The sequence below is a fragment of the Carlito syrichta genome, unplaced genomic scaffold (assembly GCF_000164805.1).
Source record: "Carlito syrichta isolate Samal-C Ts95f unplaced genomic scaffold, Tarsius_syrichta-2.0.1 Scaffold314358, whole genome shotgun sequence".
NCBI lineage: Eukaryota > Metazoa > Chordata > Mammalia > Primates > Tarsiidae > Carlito > Carlito syrichta.
In genome coordinates, this window is record NW_007258454.1 from 455,310 (window position 1) to 474,655 (window position 19,346).

General features: G+C 35.0%; 1 protein-coding gene across 1 annotated transcript in view; it reads right to left on the reverse strand.

Moving 5' to 3' along the window:
- Nucleotides 1-14,798: 14,798 nt before the first annotated feature.
- The window catches only part of MMRN1 (multimerin 1), a 61,492-nt gene continuing 56,944 nt past the window's right edge, over nt 14,799-19,346 (reverse strand). The window contains exons 7-8 of the mRNA XM_008071523.1: nt 16,873-17,019; nt 14,799-15,662 (exon numbers count right to left, since the gene is read on the reverse strand). Coding sequence (XP_008069714.1) covers nt 15,241-15,662; nt 16,873-17,019 — 569 coding nt within the window. The 3' untranslated portion in view covers nt 14,799-15,240. The remainder of the gene's footprint in view (nt 15,663-16,872; nt 17,020-19,346) is intronic.

Consider the following 19,346-nt stretch of genomic DNA (forward strand, 5'->3'; position numbering starts at 1 on the left):
AGGCGAGAAAGCTGCCGAAGAAAAATTTGAAGGTAGCAGAGGTTGGTTCATGAGGTTGAAGAAAGGAAGCCATCTCCATAACACAAAAGTGCAAAGTGAAGCCACAAGTGCTGACCTAGAAGCTGCAGTAAGTTATCCAGAAGATCTAGCTTCATTGATGACAGTGGGTACACTGAACAACAAATTTTCAAGGCAGACAAAACAGTCTTATACTGAAAGAAGGTGCCATCAAGGATTTTCATAGAGAGGAGCAGTCAATGTCTGGCTTCAAACCTTCCAAGAACAAGCTGACTCTCTTCTTAGGGGCTAATACAGCTGGTGATGTTACGTGGAAGCCAATGCTCATTTACCATACAAAAAAATCACAAGGCCTTAAAGATATGTTAAACTGAATTTCTGCCTGTGCTCTATAAATGGAATAACAAGGCCTAGATGACAGCACATCTGTTTACAGCATGGTTTGCTGAGTATTTTAAGACTCTGTTGAGAACTACTGCTCAGAAAAGAAGATTTCTTTCAAAATAATCCTGCTTATTGACAACATACCTAATTGCCCAAAAACTCTAATGGAGGTGTACAAGGAGATTAATGTTGTTTTCCTGCCTGCTAACAGAACATCCATTCTGAAGTTCATGGATCAAGGAGTAATTGTGGCTTTTAAGTCTTATGATTTAAGAAATATATTTTGTAAGGCTACAGCTACCATAGAGAGTGATTCTTCTCATGGATCTGAGCAAAGTAAATTGAAAACCTTCTTGAAATAATTTGCCATTCTAGATTCCATTAACAACATTTGTGATTCATGGAAGGAGATCAAGCTATCAATATTAATAGATGTTTGAAAGAAGTTGATTCCAATCTGCATGGATGACTTTGAGGGGTTCGAGGCTTCAGGGGAGAAAGTAACTGCAGGTGTGATAGACACAGAATGAGAACTAGAATTAGAAGTAAAATCTGAAGGTATGACTGAATTGGTGTAATCCCATGGTAACAATTGGACAGATGAGGAGTTGCTTCTTATGAATGAGCAAAGAAAGTGGTTTCTTGAAATGGAATCTACTTCTGACAAAGATGCTAAAAAAATTTTGAAATGACTGTAAAAGATTCAGAATATGATATAAACTCAGGTGAGAAAGCAGGGCAGGGGTTGAGAAGACTAATTCCAATTCTGAAAGAAGTTCTACTATGGATAAAATGTTATCAAATAACGTCATGTACTACATAAAAATCTTTCATGAAAGACTCGATGCAGCAAATTTCATTGCCATATTTTAAGGAATTGCCACAGCCACCCAACCTTCAGCAATTACCACCCTGATCAGTCAGCAGTCATAAACATTGAGGCAAGACCTCTACCAGTAAAAAAGATTACAATTCACTAAAGGATCAGATGATCATTAGTATTTTTTGGCAATAGAATCTTTTTTATTTAAGGTATGTATATATCTTAGACATAATGCTATTGCAAACTTAATGGAATACAGTGTAAATATGACATTTATATGCAGTGGGAAACCAAAAAAGGTGTATAACTTGCTTTGTTGTAGTATTCACCTTATTGTAGTGGTCTGGAACCAAGTCTACGATATCCCTGAGATAGTCCTGTACAATTTTTATTATTGTTCATTTTATAAAGTCGAAACTGGGGCTCAGAGAGACTAAGTAGCTAACCACAGGTCACACAGTAGGTAAGTGAAAAAGCCATGTTTTTAGCTAAACAATCTTGTTTGTAACCATGTAAAAACCTCTTAAAAACCCTGTACAAAACCCTCTTAAAAACCCTTTTAGTTAGTTAATTGTCCCTGCTCTGCTTTTTATTTAATTTCTTTTCCACTGTGATAGAGTGAGGGAAAAATATTTTTAATTGGACATTTTAAAGTTCTTACTTTAGAGAGAACAATCAGGAAATTTTAGTGAAACATTTTACTACTACTGAGTCAATTTTTACAAATATAAAATGGTTTCCTTTCATCTTCATTTAATTTTGGTGGGTTCATTAGAACAGCTTGTGATGTTCAAAAGCTCTGACTCTCACAGGTTCTCTGTGGTCTCCTAGATTGATATTTATGGTTAATATAATGCCTAAAGAATCTATAAACACTAAAGTAAACTGATTCCAGAATGCCAATAAGCAGGCTAAAATGGATTAGAATGTTTATTTATGTGAGAAATCCTTTTTTCATTTTGGCAATGGTTTTTTAAATACCCTTTTATAGTTAATCCGTTTTTACACCCCTGCAAGGCTTGTATCACATGATATAAAGAAAAGGAAAGAATTAATATACCGCCTGAAGTTCAACAAGTAATTTCCTGTTGCATTTTCTTGTTCATATGCCCTTATTTCCTATGCCAGCTTTTGCTTCCAACACCAGTGTATTACCTCTGGCTAAGGGTACATTTCATTTCAGAAGTATGCAATTGGGTGTGCAAGTTTAACTTTTCATCTATTTTTTTCTTTTAGTTTTTTAATCTGTCAGATGATGCCTGTACAAGTTTATGCTGGTCGCATGTTATCTCTTGATTTATTTATTTTCATAAGCTGTCTTACGCTGCCAATTTTCATTTTGCTGCTCTTTCCTTTGTTAAAACTCGAATCTAACAATAAGCAGTTATTTGAAGCTTGGTAATTGTCTCTTCTCCTTTCCTGTGCATTCTCCTTTGTCCTTAATAATCCTCTCTCTAGGATAATAATAGTGCTAGCCAATTATTTTTGAGTATTTGCTAAGTACTAGTCATTGTGTTAAATGTTTTAACTGTATTGTCACATTTAATCTACATAAGAACCCTAATTAAATAGATACTATTTTTATGTCCATTTTACAGATGAAGAAAATGAGGCACAGGAAAGTTAAGGTCAAATAGTGAGTGACTATATCTGAACTCAGTCAACCCATGTCCATGTGCTCTCCCATCCTTACTAGGCTGCCCCTCACATCAAAAAGTTATGAACTATGGATTTGACCACTGACAACTGATTTCAGGCTTTGATTACCAGGGAAGACCTGATTATCTTGGTACTTAAATCTGTGATTAGTGCCGGAGAAAAATTTCATTTCAGGTAAATAAATAACAATATGCAAATAATTAAACTAAACTTGAAAGAAATTTTTTTTTTTTTTTTTAGTTGGAGTCTCACTCTGTTGCCCAGACCGGAGTGCAGTGGCCGCTCCCGGGCACCGCAGCCTCGACCTGCTGGGTTCCGGCGATCCTTCAGCCTCAACCTTCCGAATAGCCGGAATTACAGGCATGCGCTACCACACCCGGCTGATTTTTTGATTTATTGTAGCCATGAGGTCTTGCTGCCCAGGCGGGTCTCGAACCCGCGGGCTCAGGCAATTCACTCACCTCAGCCTCCCAAAGTTGCCACCAAGTCCGGCAGAAAATTTTTATAGCCTTTCTATTTACAGCTGATTTAATTGTTACAGACAGAAGGTTGATTACAGAGAACTGCATTTATATGAGAGATTATTTTTATGAAAATTTAGTTTTACCCTTACTATTTCCACACATCTATGTGTATAAATTATGCAATTCTTTATAAAGCATTATTTCTGTTTGGAATAATTTTAGGTACTTTCTTTGATAGGATGACATATGTGTACACACCAAAAACATATGTTCGTATGAATACTTCACTCATTTATTCTTCAGATCAAACATTCACTAAAAAAATATTTAATAAGTTGTCTACTATTTGTTGACCATTAGGCTGGACCCTGTAGATATTGTGAACAAGAAAAACCAGCCACTGTTAAGTCTCTATAAAACAGCTCTAATATATACAACCGGTAAATGGATATTGAAGGTTTCTGATTATGGGAGTCTTTTTTTTCCTCTATAGTAGTTATTCCTGAATATAGACATTAAACACCAGAATTTCTTTGTAATGATAAGCAATATACTCTTATATAGGAGTTTAGAAATCTTTCTTTTGAAAATTTCAGTCATTTGCAAAATAGTTTTGATTATTTAGAAAGGTCTATAAATTACCCTTTATTCAAAATGTCTGTAATTTTAATCATGCTATTTTAATTGCAATAGGTTGTAAATTTGCAATAAAATAACTAGAAGGAAGGCTGTAACAGATGTTCTGTTAGTGCATGTGATTTCATCTGAGACCATCTAGCATTCATCATGCTTAATCTTCATCAATTGAAATGTATGACTGATTTTCAATACTGTGAGCTCTGTACATTCAAAAGACTTCTGATACTTAGGAAAAAAATTTTTGACTAAAATGTTTTTTATATAGTAGTTAATTTACCCCATGGATTTCTTTAGCCTTGATTGTAAGCAATTTTATTTGGTTGAGTATTTTTTTCATATTACATGATTTTAAAGGTGGCTATCTTTTTCCATAGATGCAGTCTTTTTATTTTTATTTTGAATAATTCCATGTTTCTTTGCACATGACAAATGTCTTACCTAATAAATAAAATGTCATCTATGCTTAAACTAAATGCAATTTGTAGATGATATCAATTTTTTTCTGTGAAATATACTACCCAGATGGCAGCTTAATTTATTTAGATAGCTATAGAATCCTATGGAACTGCACATTAGCAGGAATGCGTTCATAAGGAAAATACAATTTAGGCCTGCTTCAGTACTATATACAATAAAAATTAATTTGAGTAATAATATAAAACTTCATAGAATGTGTTTGGGTTATTATGGGGTCTTGGAAAATATGGGATGACAACAGAAAAAGAAAAAACAAGATTACAGAATTACACAATTTTTACATTTGCAAAATGATGGCTTATGAAAATGTGTGTAAGAATGGGAGAGTGGGGAAAAGAAAAAAGGATAAGGAAAAAAGCAAAAGAGAGACTGAAAGTAAAAGAAGAGAAATACAGAGATAAGTAGAGGAAAATAGGATGAAAGAAAAAAGAGGAGAAGGAAAAGATGGAAAATGAGGAGGAAGAGGAAGAGGAAGTGAAAGGAGCGAAAGGAGAAGGAGAAAGAGAAAGGAGAAGAGAGAAGCAAAAGGAAACACAGGATCGTGCAAGTAAAAAGACCAAAGCTTTCCCTTTCACTTGTAGGGCCAGACTTTCACCTGCTGACTTTCCAAGGCTCATGTAGAAGGTGATCTCCTGCCTCAGGGTTTGCTGTCATAGAAAAGGAGTGGGGGCGAGGGGGGGAGCATGAATAAAAGTCCTGCCAGTGTGACATGGAGAGGGGCAGTTAGGTCTTGGATAGTGGTCGTGTCCTGCCAAAGCTCTTTGTCTGGGCCTGGAACCGTCCTGGCTACTGGGTGAAGGAGAGCAGTACGAGAGGCTCCTGAGGAGATGCGGGGAGTTGCCCAGAAACACAGAGTTGGCGAAGCTAGAGGTCACAGGAACACTCCAAGTGGGCGATAAAGGAACAGCATTGCCCTTCTTTGTCTTTTGTAACGAAACTGTTGGAGAACAAAATAGAATTTCTTCCAAAATATCTTTCCATTCATTCTAAAAGGTTGTTATGATGATCCTGGCTGGATGCTATTTTAAAACCTTTTGGAAAGAAAAGATCAGAAAGATGTGTCTCTGATATCAGTTTTGAGATTTTACAAAGACCTTCCTCTCCCAACTCCACTTTCCCTGTTACCTATTTGTTTGTTTATGAGTAGTCTCAGCTTCTCCAAAAACAACAACAACAACAAAAAACAAAAAAACACAGGCTGAAGTCAATAAACCTTTATTTTTAGGTGGAAATTTGTTTTATTTTTTAAAAGCTTTTGGGGGGGGGGAGAGAGAAGTACATATTCTTACAGATTATTTTCTGATCTATATTCATGAGAACATATTTTATACTAAGGGCCAACTGAATTCAATGCAAATACATTTTTAATCCACTAAGACATTTTTTTAAATGCATATACCGTTTTCTTCATTTTTAGAGCTCAGAAAACACAGAAAAAGTTTAAATGCATTTACTTACTTCCTACATTTATTCAGCAGCAATGCCAATATAGAAATGTAGCAATTCCATCATTGGAGCTTAAGCGCCATTTATTAAAAATATACCCCAGTTCACTCATTCATGCCTTTTGTATCAATGTGCAGAGCTGCCTCCTATGACTTCAAGGAATATGCTGAACAAATGTACCGATAATCATATTATCCTGGGAGAAAATTTTAGGATTTCACTGAAAGAAAATTTATGGGGTTGGTAAGTTTTTTCTTTTGTTAGATAAATTGCCAAATTTCAAGAAATAAGAGGGAAATAACCAAGAACATGTAATCACAAAGAATTTTAAGTTCAAACAATAATCCTTGTTCTTTTTCTTCCTGGTTTGTGAAGCTACTATTAAGTTGCTAAGAGACTAGCAATTTCACAAAGTCCAAAGGATAGTGTATGTCTTAAAATGTGTTAAAGTTAAATGTACAGGTTTTTGAAGTACATTTCCAGCACAACTGGAGTGGGTAGTGATTGCCTACTATAGATTTCCTCTGCTAGTTTTTAGCACCATCTAGGCTAGAGGGAAGGTGATGAAATGGTACCAGCATCTTACCTCTCTGAAGGTTTTCACTCTTCCACACTATCTTACACTGCATCTGGCCATTTTCTATCTTTCATATGAACCAAATTGGGTATGCAGTTGATCCTTGAACAACATGGTGTGAACTGTGTGGGTTCACTTACACGTGGCTTTTCTTAAACCTCTGCCACCCCTGACACAGCGAGACCAAATCCTTCTCTTCTCCACCTCCTCAACTTCCTTGAAGTGAAGACGAGGATGAAGACCTTTATGATGATCCACTTCCACTTAATGAATAGTAAATATATTTTTTCTTCTTCATGATTTTCTTTTTTCTTTTCTTTCTTTTTTTCTTTTTCTTTTTCTTTTTTGATTGGATTCTCACTCTGTCGCCCAGGCTGGAGTGCAGTGGCACACTCATGGCCACCCCAGCACTGACCTGCTGGGTTCTGGTGGTCCTTCCACCTCAGCCTTCCAAGTAGCCGGAACTACAGGCACGTGCTACCACACCCGGCTAATTTTTTTTATTTATTGTAGAGACGAGGAAGTTGCCCGGGTTGGTCTCGAACCTGCCAGGCTCAAGCAATCCACTCGCCTCGGCCTCCCAAATGCTGGGATTACAGGCTGAGCCACCGAGCCCGGCCATGATTTTCTTAATAACATTTTCTTTTCTCTAGCTTGCTTTAATGTAAGAATATATCAAATAATACATTTAACAAGCCGGGCTCGGAAGGCTGAGGCGGAAGGATCGCTGGAGCCCAGCAGGTCAAGGCCACTGCACTCCAGTCTGGGCAACCAAGTGAGACTCCAACTCAAAAATAATAATAATAACAATAATACATATAACATACAAAATATATGTTAATTGACTGTTTATGTTATGGGTAAGACTTCTGGTCAACAGCAAGCTATTAGTAGTTAAGTTTTGGGGAGTCAAAAGCTATATGTAGCCAGGCACGGTGGCTTATGCCTATAATCCCAGCATTTTGGGAGGTGGAGGAGACAGGATTGCCTGAGCTCAGGGATTCGAGACCAGTCTGGGCAACTTGGTGAGACCTCATCTCTACAATCAATAAAAAAATTTAGCCAAGTATGGTGGTGTGCCCTTGTGGCTCCAGTTACTTGGAAGGCTGAAGCTGAAGGATTGCATGAGCCCATCAGGTAGAAATTGCGTGGCTGTTAGCATGCACTACAGTCTGGTCCACAGAGTGAGACTCCATTAAAGAAAAAAAGTTAAATGCAGATTTTTGACTGCACAGGGGGTTGGAGCCCTTAACTCCCATGTTGTTCAAAGGTCAACTGCAGATTTTTCCCCGGATTCTCATTCCCCTCCTCCTTTCTCTCACCAGCACCCTCATTCTCCATCTCCTACTCTTCTTCCTTCTGCTTTTTAATGTTCTGCTCTTTCTTCTCCTGTCTCTTGTTCTTCTTTTTACTCCTGCCATTAATTTTCTGTCAGATAGCCACCAGAATAATAACAATAATAAAACAATAGGGAAAGAGAACATTCTGGAGTTATTGAAGTTCATGCTGCTATAGATTTTACCATTATAGAAAAAATGACATCATAACTCTCTTGATATAAGGGAGATTAGTCCCTCTAGGTAATGTCTACTTTAAAAATAAAATGGTAGAATCTATTTCTGAATAATTATTTACTGTTGAAAACTGTCGTTCTCCCTGAGGCTTCAACCATTTGGCCCTACTGCAGATAGTTTTCTTATAGGGTCACTTGCCAAGTCAATTTTTCCTTTGGCGTGAAGAAACCTTGTCTTGCTGGCAAAACTGTATCAGTGTGTTAAGGATATAGCAGGAAATGTAGTAGCTGTTTGTTACAACTCATAATGAGTATAAATTTTCTTAAGAAAACTTGATATCATCAGAGGCTTAAAATCTCTATTCAGTTAAGATAACAGCATTAACCAAATACGGATGTCACATTTTACCTCTCTAGATTAATAAAGAGAACCCAGGAGTAGTTTTGATATTGGTGATTACACATTCAAACATGTGTCTCCATTAGGGTGAGTAAAATGAATTTTACTGGAAAATTTTCTGTTTTATACATTTCTAAAATTTGATTCATAAAGTCAACACATTTAATTCTTTCCACATTCCTAGCATGTTCTATGCGTTTACTTATTTCAATGTTTGTTTGTTTTCACTAGCTGCAATGAATGACAAGAACTTTATTTTTTTGAGATAGGGTCTCACTTTGTCAAGTACAGTGTTGCAATCATAGATCATGGCAGCTTCCAACTCCTGGGTTTAAGCAATCTTCCTGCCTCAGCCTTGTGAGTTGGGACTACATGTGTGAGCTAACTTTTGTTAATTTTTTGTAGAGATAGGGTCTCACTATATTGCCCGGGTTAGTCTTGAACTTCTGACTTCAAGCAATCTTCTTGACTCAGCCTTCAAAAGTGCTGGGATTACAGACCTGAGCCACCCCAAGAATATTAGTGATAAGTAACTGATACGTGGCCTCATGAAATTCCAAGTTGCTCTGTAGACAATTTAGTCTACTTAATCTTCAGAATAGACTATAGAATTAGTTTTCAGATACCATTATTGTTCCTAAGATAGCTATGATGTATTTCTTAAATTTAAAGATTCCTTTGAGTTACCCAAGATACCCTTAGGTTTATAGCTGTGTTGTTGATATTGGTGATGATTTATTTTCTCAAACAAATGTTTTACTTTGAGTGTACCACATGGGGGAAAAAGACAAAATTAGACAGAAATGCAGGAATAGCCTTTATTTATTCTTCTCTTTGTTGCATGGGGCCAATGACATAGTTTGCTGTTAACACAGGGCTCTAGAGTAGGATAAAACTCAGTGATGATCTGCCAGTGTGCTGACCATTTAAAGGAAACAGAATTAGAATTCATGAAATAGAATGATTCCAAGGATTCAATGACATGATTCAAAAAGAGCAATGAAGATCACTAAAAAGACATACAATCTCTGGATGATCTTTGAATTTTATCTACAGGATAATTTTCACATTATTTAGCTTTCTCTTCAGCAGAAATAAAAAGATATAAATACATTTGTTAAGTAGCAAATCTACGATGGTGAGATGGGGAATAGAGTGGAGCAGGGAACTGAAAGAGGGGTCGAGGCTGTGGGAAGCATCTTTGTGGGTCAATCTTTGTTAACAGTAAGATGGTTCTGTGGCAAATCATAAAAATTAGTGCATGTGAATATAACTCTAAGAAATCAGGATAAAGAAAACACGTTATTGACTCATCTTTAAGGTATAAACAGCATCTAAATATTTTTGTCTAAGTTTAACATTTTTTCTTATCACAAATTATACATGTGGTCATCTTAAATCATTTTTAGAAAGGACCAGGTAGTACAAATAAATGCATTTTTCCTACATATATTTTCTGGCAAATTATGGTTATTCTTAATCCACAGATTTTATATAGATGAAGAAATATACATGTGGCGCTCTCTCTCTCTCTCTCTCTCTCTCTCTCTCTCTATATATATATATATATATACTGCACATCTAAATTTTTTGATGATGATAATAGTTGCAGCAAAGATAAATGAGGGAAAGTAAACTTCAAAATAGTTTGACTATGTGTAGTCATAGTCTATGTCCTGATAAGAGAAAAAATTCAGCAAGTCAGTTTTTTATTAGTGGCATTAGTACGTTTTTGATTAGTGGCATTAGTAAGCTTTATTTGAGTAAGATTCATAAGAACACTTGTCCTTCAGGTTGTGTGGTGCAGTGTTTTCACTGTTAACTCGAGTGGACTTGATATGATTATCGATTTGAATCCCAAAATAAGAAATCTAAGTATTTTAATCCAAATAATACATTGAAAAAAATCCACACCATTCTAAATATGACTACATTCCATTCCTGTACTATGGGCACGTTTGTGCCCCTTCTCCACTAAAATTTGCAGTTGAAGTTATAACCTCCAATGTGATGGTATTTGGAGATGGGGCCTTTGGGAGTGAATTGTGCTTTGATGGGGTCATGAAGGATCGCGCCTCCATAATAAGATCAGTGTCTATACGGATGAAGAGACTAGAGCAGACCTTACCAGAGACACTAATTCTGCTGGCACCTTGATCTTGCACTTCCCAGCCTCCAGGATGGTGAGAAATAAATGTCTGTTGTTTAAGCCACCCAGTCTATGGTGCTTTGTTATGACCGCCCAACCTGACTTAGACACTTGGTGTCTGGAAAATGTTTTGGCTTCAACCTGAGCTTTGACAGTTCATGAAACAATTCATGAATATAAGTCATACAAACTTCAAAATTTGGACTTTTCCCAGAGTTTTAGATAGATTAATTAGGATGTCAGCCTAGAGAATGAATACCATTTTACTGTTGTTTTCTCTAAACATAAATGCAGTATAGCTCATTGAGGATTCTCACTGAGTTGTGGTAAAAGCATTCAAGGGAAGATGCTTAATAACGCTCCCCAGCTTATTGATGAATCCCAGGTTTGAAAACACCGAGGCAGCAAACCTCCGTGCTTTCTGCACAAGCAGGCAGTCCGACTAAATTGTACACTTTAGGAAGAGCAAGTCCACATTTTTTACTTCAATGTGTCCCACATGCGCCCTGCCAGATAGAGTATAGGCAAAGTTTTGAATAACAAAGAACACTTTGCTACATTAAAAATTGTTCTTGATGAAGACAAAGACAATTACTCCCTATGTTTCCAATGTGAGTTAGAAAATTTGCATTTTGAAACAGATAAACCATCACCTAAAAAACCTCCTCTAAGAAGATTAGACAACTGAAAATCAGTATGGCTTATTTTAATCATTTCTTAATGTCTAAATGATACGAGCCCATTTTTCCAAATGGAGAGTTTTGACTGGTGACAGAGCAAGGGAAAGGAACTGTAGGCACACCTGGCTTTGAATATGAAGCTCTTGATTCCTGGAGAGATCCAAAAGGAGGTGATGGAAGATTGGTCAACAGTACCAAGAAAATAAAAGAGGAAGGCAGTTTTCAAAGATAATTTCTCATTCTTACAGAGCTACCCATGATTTTGGTGGTGGTATTTACCACCAGCATGACCCTGGATAATGTACTTCAAATGCAGCATTTATCTGTTCTAATTTACTTGATATTTATTATATTTATTTTTGTTTGAGTCACTCTGACTGGAATGCAATGGAACAATCACAGCTCACTGCAGCCTCCATCTCCTGGCCTCAGATGATCCTTCTGCCTCAGCCTCCCGAGTAACTGGGACTACAGGCATGCATCACCATGCCTGGCTAATTTTTTCATTTTTTTTGCAGAGATGAGATCTTGCTATGTTACCCAGGCTGGTCTCGAACTCCTGGGTTCAAGTGATCCTCTTACCTCAGACTCCCAAAGTGCTGGGATTACAGGCATGAGCCATCATGGCCAGTCATATTTGATATTTATTTTTATATAATTTGTTATATGCAATTTGCCATGTCTGTTATACATTAGGTATTTATCAAATAATTAATAAACGCATGTATTTGAGATTGTCATCAGTAATTAGGATCCTGGCACACTTTATGAGCTGGCTGGACAGTTATGGTGAGAGAGAAAGCCTCTGAAATTGAATCTACAAAATAATATTCAAGACAGTCAGCTATCTCCATAGAAGATATCAAGAAAACTTCCAGTGTTATATTTTCTTCTATATGGGTAAGTTTGATAATAACAATTAAAAGTTGAATTTTTTTTCAAATTTTTCAAAACTTGAAATCATATGCCTGTACAAAGACTTGTATAGAAACATTCATGGTTGCTTTATTTGTAACAGCCAAAAACAGGGAAACACCCATATGTCCAGGAACAAACAGTTATACAAACTTTCTTATATCCATACAATTGAGTACTACTAAGCAGAAAAAGAATGAGCACACTATAACACCTATGAATCTCACAGTAATTATGCAGAAGAAGATTTTTTTTAAAATGATGAGTCTCTTTATTCTGGTTCCACTCATTCTCCCAGCAACTTGCTGCTTCAGATTTTTCTCTTTTTAAAAAAAAAATTTTTATTATAAAGATGTGGAGTACATTTCAGGGTTAGGTATATAAACATTGATCATGCAGGTACCCTTGTTGATGAGATATGCCCCTCCCTCCCCCAGCAGTTTCCCCCAACTGCCAATCCCACCCCCCTTCCCTGACAGTTTCCCACTACTGTCAATTGCTTTCTTATAGCATTATAATTGTTCAGAGTCCGTTTATGAGTGAGAACATATGGAACTCTGTTCATTTCTGTAATAAATCACTGAGTATGATCGACTCCAAATCCATCAAAGTTGCTGCAAAGTCCATATATTTGTCCTTCTTTATGGCTGCATAATATTCCATTGTGTATATGTACCATATTTTTTTATCCAGTCTAACTCAGAAGATTTTTAAACCACAGTCTAACAAACCTAGTCCACCCTGCAGGGAACTCTAAAGTGAATATTGTTAATCTGAATGTCCCATGTTAAGTCAAAAAAGATAGGTCTTCATACCCCAGCATCACTCAATATAGATTCAGGCTGCCAGAGAAGAATGTGACCTGGGAGTTGAAAACTGCAGGCTATCTTACTGACAATTTTTACCCTATTATTTGTAAATGTGTCATTTTCAAAAACATTTTGAAAGTTTTTCTAATTTCTTTGGTTACAGCCTGGAAATTCTCTATAATCTGAAATGTCTATTTTATTTTTCAAATGTTCATAAATTAATATACAGTTTTTACTTTCCAAGTATACTTTCAACATAGATTTCAGTGGTTTTGATGTATTGCCTTTATTTACTGTTACCAGAAGAGAAGAAAGTAAATCATTTAGCAGTGTTCATCATTGCAAAATCTAATGTAATCTGCTGATTTTTAATTAGATAGTGAAGAACATATAGCATTAAATGATGCTTTGGTGTTTGGGGATATAATTACTAATATGATTATTGTTATATGTATTTACAGAATTATAATTAAATAAGAAATAGTCACAAGGCATTATAGCAACTTCTAAGTTGCTATGAACTTGTTTGGCTACATTTTTAAAAGCCATCCAGTAGAATATGATAATACAACTTAGAAATGTTCCTGGACATATGGGTGTTTCCCTGTTTTTGGCTATTACAAATAAAGCAACCATGAATGTTTCTGTACAAGTCTTTGTACAGGCATATGATTTCAAGTTTTGAAAAATTTGAAAAAAAATTCAACTTTCTGCTCTAAATAGAAGATATTACTCTCATCTTCAAGATTGGCAATATTTAAAAACTTGCTAATCTTGGTGAGGATATATGGAAGATAAAAAGTTCCTGCCTAAATTTTTTCTTATTGATGGGACTATAGATTGGTATAGATATTTTTAAAGGCAATTTGATAGTATTTATCAAAATTGAAAGATATGTTTATCCTCTGTTCCAGAAATTCTCCACATTCGCTGTAATTCTGGGAAAATTACTTAACTTCTATGTGTGTAGGTTTCTCATGGACAGAAAGAGAATGATAATATGTAATACAGATTTCATGAGTTAATATGTAATTCATTGGGTTATAATAAGCATTAAAGAAATCAATTCATAAAAAGGTTTGCCATACCAATTTTTTTATTATTTTATTTTTATTATTACTTATGCAAATCTAGTCTTCAGAAATACTTTGTCAAATATGCAAGGAATGTATTTAAGCAAGTTCACTACAACCACTATTGTAATAATAAAAAATGAGAAACAATCTAAATGTCCACTAGTCAGGGATTAGTGGAATACACTTTGGGACATCTGTGGGGGGATATAGAGAAAGATGATGGATATCGACTCTGGAGAAGTCATGGCCTGATTCCAAATCCTGCCTCAGTCCTCACGGCTGTGGGCCTTTGTTCATTGTTTAACCTTTCTGTGTCTTAGTTTCTTCAACTACAAAATAATGTTAATCATACCCACTTCATAAGAATTATTTCAAAGAATGAGACATTACATGTACATTGCTTGAAAGAGAACTGGGGCATAGTAAGCACCCCATACGTTGCAGTATGACACAGATTATTACTTACCCTATATAAGAGTAGAGACAGATCTGCAGGTACTGCCACAGAAGAATACTTATTAGGAAAAGGTTTTATTTTTCCGTTGTAGATACTATACTATATGATGGTGGCAGGTGAATGATTCACTTATGTATTCTGGGGTTTGGGTGTAAGTATCCAAATATGTGTCAATTGCCATAGCTAAGCATGTTTCAAATTTTTAATTCAACTTTCTTAATTTTTACTGCAAAGGAAGATTTTAGTATGTAAAATTGAACCATTCAACAGTAAAGTGTAAAAATAGAAGTTTAAAAAAAGCACTTTCCAATCTTTGAGTAATTTATTTGAATTTGTGAATCTAGGAAACATTTGTTACATGCTTATATACACAGGGAATAACAAAGTTAAATGTTTTATTGGAAAGAATACTGTGACTGATAATATTGCATGATAGCCATTTTATAATATTACTTTATAATGGAATGACTTACAATGAAGGAACAACAACAAAAAAGAAATAGTTATGCTAACAAGTTCACTTTGTTTCCTGTGCCACTAAATTTTTTTAGAAGGAAGAATGTCTTCATTTACAGGACATTCAACAGATATTCAAAGTTTTATAAAGTAAAAAAATACAACTTTACTCACGTTTAAAAAGAAATTAGCTTTCATTTCATGTAGAAAAATCAAAACAGAGCTGATGTGCATTCAAAGGTAAATAATAACACTAGCTGTTTCTCAATAAAGATGACTGTCTGTTTTTCATACTAACCTATGTACGATACAACAAGTAACCACTAAATGTAGTAGCAGGGGGAAACCTGGCTGGAATTGTTCCTTTCACAAGTCTCAACCAGACTTCTTGCCCATAATTTAATTCTAATAATGCATCCCCAGTCAAAACCCTGTCACAGTGTATTTCACTGTTAATATTTTCAGACTCAAATGCAAGCTTGTCTACTCCATCAACCACTAAAAATCCAGAGATGTGAGCACTAAATGACTCAATGGTATACTTGAAGACATACACTCCAAGATATGGAATTCTGAATTTTCCAGTTCTGGGGGTATATGAAGCTCCATAATTGACAGCCAAATTATTAAACAGGATAGGACCAGGTGTGGTCATTCCATATGTATGAGATGTGAAAAATGCCACCATTGGTGCATATCTGTAAGATCCTTTGGAAAAATCTGTTAGAGAAAAAAATGGCAAGAGTTAATTTTCATGTTTTTAATCTTGTTTTGTCTTTCCTCGTATCTTTATCATTTTAATCCCAGTTACAAAAAGCCTCAGGAGAGGAAAAAAGGTCCATCAAATTTAACAAATGTGTGTGGATGCCTGTCTCTTCTCTTGGCTGAATTACCCTCTCATAACCTCAGTTTCTTCATTTAGATCAGGATAGAATGAAAATAATATTTGATACCTCCCTCACGGGAATATTAATTTGCATGTCGCTTTGATCTCCCTAGAGATAAAGGAATTCAAAGCACCCTATGATGATTATGGAATGCCAGAATGTTTTAAAGTCCTTTGTAGGAATTGAAGCTGACATGATGTAGAAACAATTTTCCAGCACCTTGTCAAGCAGTTTCTAGAGGCTAAAACAAAACCCAAATAAAGTCATGTTCACTATAGAAAAGGAGACAAAGGCAATTATCTGCATAATTAATGCCAAATGTGCTTACAGAGCCTGAGATTTTAAAATGGAGTAAAAAAAATTTACTCTTTATTATGCGGGATATTATTAAGAAAAGCCTGATTTGAAATATGTTCTTTTGCGTCCCTAGGAGGACATATTTTAAATGCTGCACATATTTTCCTGTATAACAATCAGACATAGCACATTCTTGGAGTAAATCTAAAATAACCAATACTATGAATTTAAATGGACAAAAATGGTATCCTGTTTTACTCTACACATTTGAGCATGTTCTTCACACAGTCAAAATGGCACTATTAGCTTCACCTCCACAGAAAATATGTTGCTAAGCATGTATTAAAGCCTCTTCTAAATGACTGTATCTAACATGAGTTAAGTGTATTTCTTTAACAACTTGTTTGAGGAGAGTTTATACCGTCAGATATATACATTCATATTTTCTTTTAAGATGCACAAGAGAAAAAAGTATGTGTGGGGGGGAAGACAGAATTTTCCATAGACTGCCACTAGTACACTGATATCGAAAATTCCAACAAGTGCATGTATATAAACATTTGCCTGGCAAAAAGACGTTTCCACTTGTAAATCAAGTACATGATTCAGTGAGTTTCAGAAGTAAAAGAAATTCATTCTCCCATGGATCCCTGATGGACAGGTTTAAATATTCACTCACACAAATGTTCAAAGAATGTTTCTATTTATGACATTGAGCAAATCCAAGGATGCATGTACTCTTTTACCTGGAGCTAAGGCATTTTCGTCCACCAGCTTGATAGTGCAGTTGTCACCGGTGAAAGGATGCCGGCAGGCACAGGTGAAGCCAGTTTGGTCATTTATACACGTGCCCCCATTCTGACATGGGAACCTACTACAGGCTGAATACTCCTCTGTTACTGGAAAAGAAGGAAGACAAAAAGAGAACAAAATGACCTATTTTCCAGTCAATCTCAAATAATCGTTTGCAGCAGAATAGGAAAAACACTGGATCTGAAGTAAGAAAAACAGACTCTGAGGCCCAGGTTGCCTGTCAATGTGGTCAAGGGACTTCATAGAAACCCCTTAGCTCTGATCTCCCTTTCTCCTTCTGGCAAGTGGCAATTCTGTGATCCATTGCGTTTGTTTGTGTGAAATGTTATGATTTTAGTCTACTGTGAAGCAAAATAGAATTATCTAGACACAGATCGTATGTATTTGGAACTGGTTAAGGTAATGTTTCATATCACTGGAGAAGAAAAATGTTTATTTAATACATGATGCCAAGGTAATTGGATATCTATGAAAACAAATTCCAAGTGTACAAACATATTAAATGTGAAAAAACCTATATGATTGCATTTCAATCAGATAAAGAATATCTTTCTAGAGTTTTAAAATTTTGAAAAAAATTTTCAAAGCAAAGCAAAACAAAAATCAGAAGTCATAAGAGACAGAACATTTTCACATTTGACCTAAGAATTAAAACTCATTTGCAATGAAAGTCATTATTATCAAAGTTCAATGTTAAGTGACAAATTAAGAGAAAATATATTTTAACAGATATGACAATCTAACAACTAGTATCCATAGCATATGAAAAGTTCTGACAAATTCAAATGAAAAAGAACATTTTATCCTTAAAAAAAAAGTGGGCAAATGATATGAGCAGGAAAATCACTGAACAAAAACTACAAATGCTCACTACAAGTTTTAAAACATATGCATCCTCACTACTAATTCAGGAATAATACATTTAACAATAATAACATTTTAGATAAGGAGGCAACATTTGAAAAGAAAAGAGATGGTCATGACAATAAGAGGGAAAAAATGGACCTTTTCATGAAATGTTGATTAGAGCTTAAATTGTTAGACCTCTAAATAGGACAATGTGACCAAATGTATTCATTTTTACTTTGAGCCAGAAATTTTTCCTGGCAGAATATGTATATTGTCCAGACACACCTTTCTATAGACAAAGAGAAAATTCTTCAGGGATGATCTTATGTTCTTTATTATAGCATTTACATTGATAAAATATTTAAATACTCCTAAGTGACCACCGATGAAGGATTTGTTAAATAATTTGTTGATAATATATTTCAACTGAGGAATATTAGTAGTCAAAGAATGAGGAAGCTCTCTAACACATTTGATTTACTGAAGACAGTAAGTTACACTTAGCACACTATACACAGAATCAGTTAATTTATTTAGATAGTCTCAAATTATGAATACGGTTGTAAACATAATACCGAATTATGTAAATGCAGAAAAATGGGTGGAAGAATACAATACTTTCTCCACTTGCCACAGTTACTTTGGCGCCACCTTGTGGCGATAGTGTGAATAGTTTATTATTCACTCATTTCAAATTATATGATTGTTGATTTTTTTAAATATATAAAAAAGCATTTTTATTTTTTATTTCTATTTGTTTAATTTTTATTATAAATATGTGGGGTACATTTCAGGGTGAGGTATATAAACATTTATCATATTGTTGAGTTTTAAGTTCGGAGTTATTTGCTTTAATATTTTTCTCATGAAGTGAGATCTACAAATACAGTCTGTTTCATATTTTTATTATTGAAATTTACATAAACTGTGATCAAACTGCATGCTTGTATTATTATAATTTTTTGCAAATAAAATACATAATTAGAAATTAAATTGAATTATTTGGATATATTCTATACAATATTCCATAAAATATTTTATTTATTAAGAAAAGTGTTAAAATATTACAAATATGTAGCATCTTTTAACACATATTTCCAACTGGCACGCATTTCTCTAATGTCATTTCGCAACATGAGTAGATTATCAAACCCTTTCCTTTGCTGTTAGCTGTTGTCCTAGAACTTAGTCCACCACTTAGCCTTAAAGACATCAATGATTATCCATTACTTACAATAATTTGAATTTATATCAACGCACTGACTTCAATTTATTTTTACATTCTCTGAATCGAGCACAGTTATTGACTCACAGGACAGTGAGTGTTCAAGTCATGTGTTTCACGAGGAATGATTCAATTGTACAGTGAATTTTGGGGAAAGTGAATTACTTATGTAATTTCATCAGCTCTACAATTCTAATTTTCCCAAACGGGAAAAAGTCACACTCATCTGTAGCCATGGGATCAAACTTGTGCTAAGGAGGAGAATATAAGAAACTGAACAAAAGATGGATTTCTCTGCATTGCTGCTATTGTCTCTACTCTGATTCTTCAGGA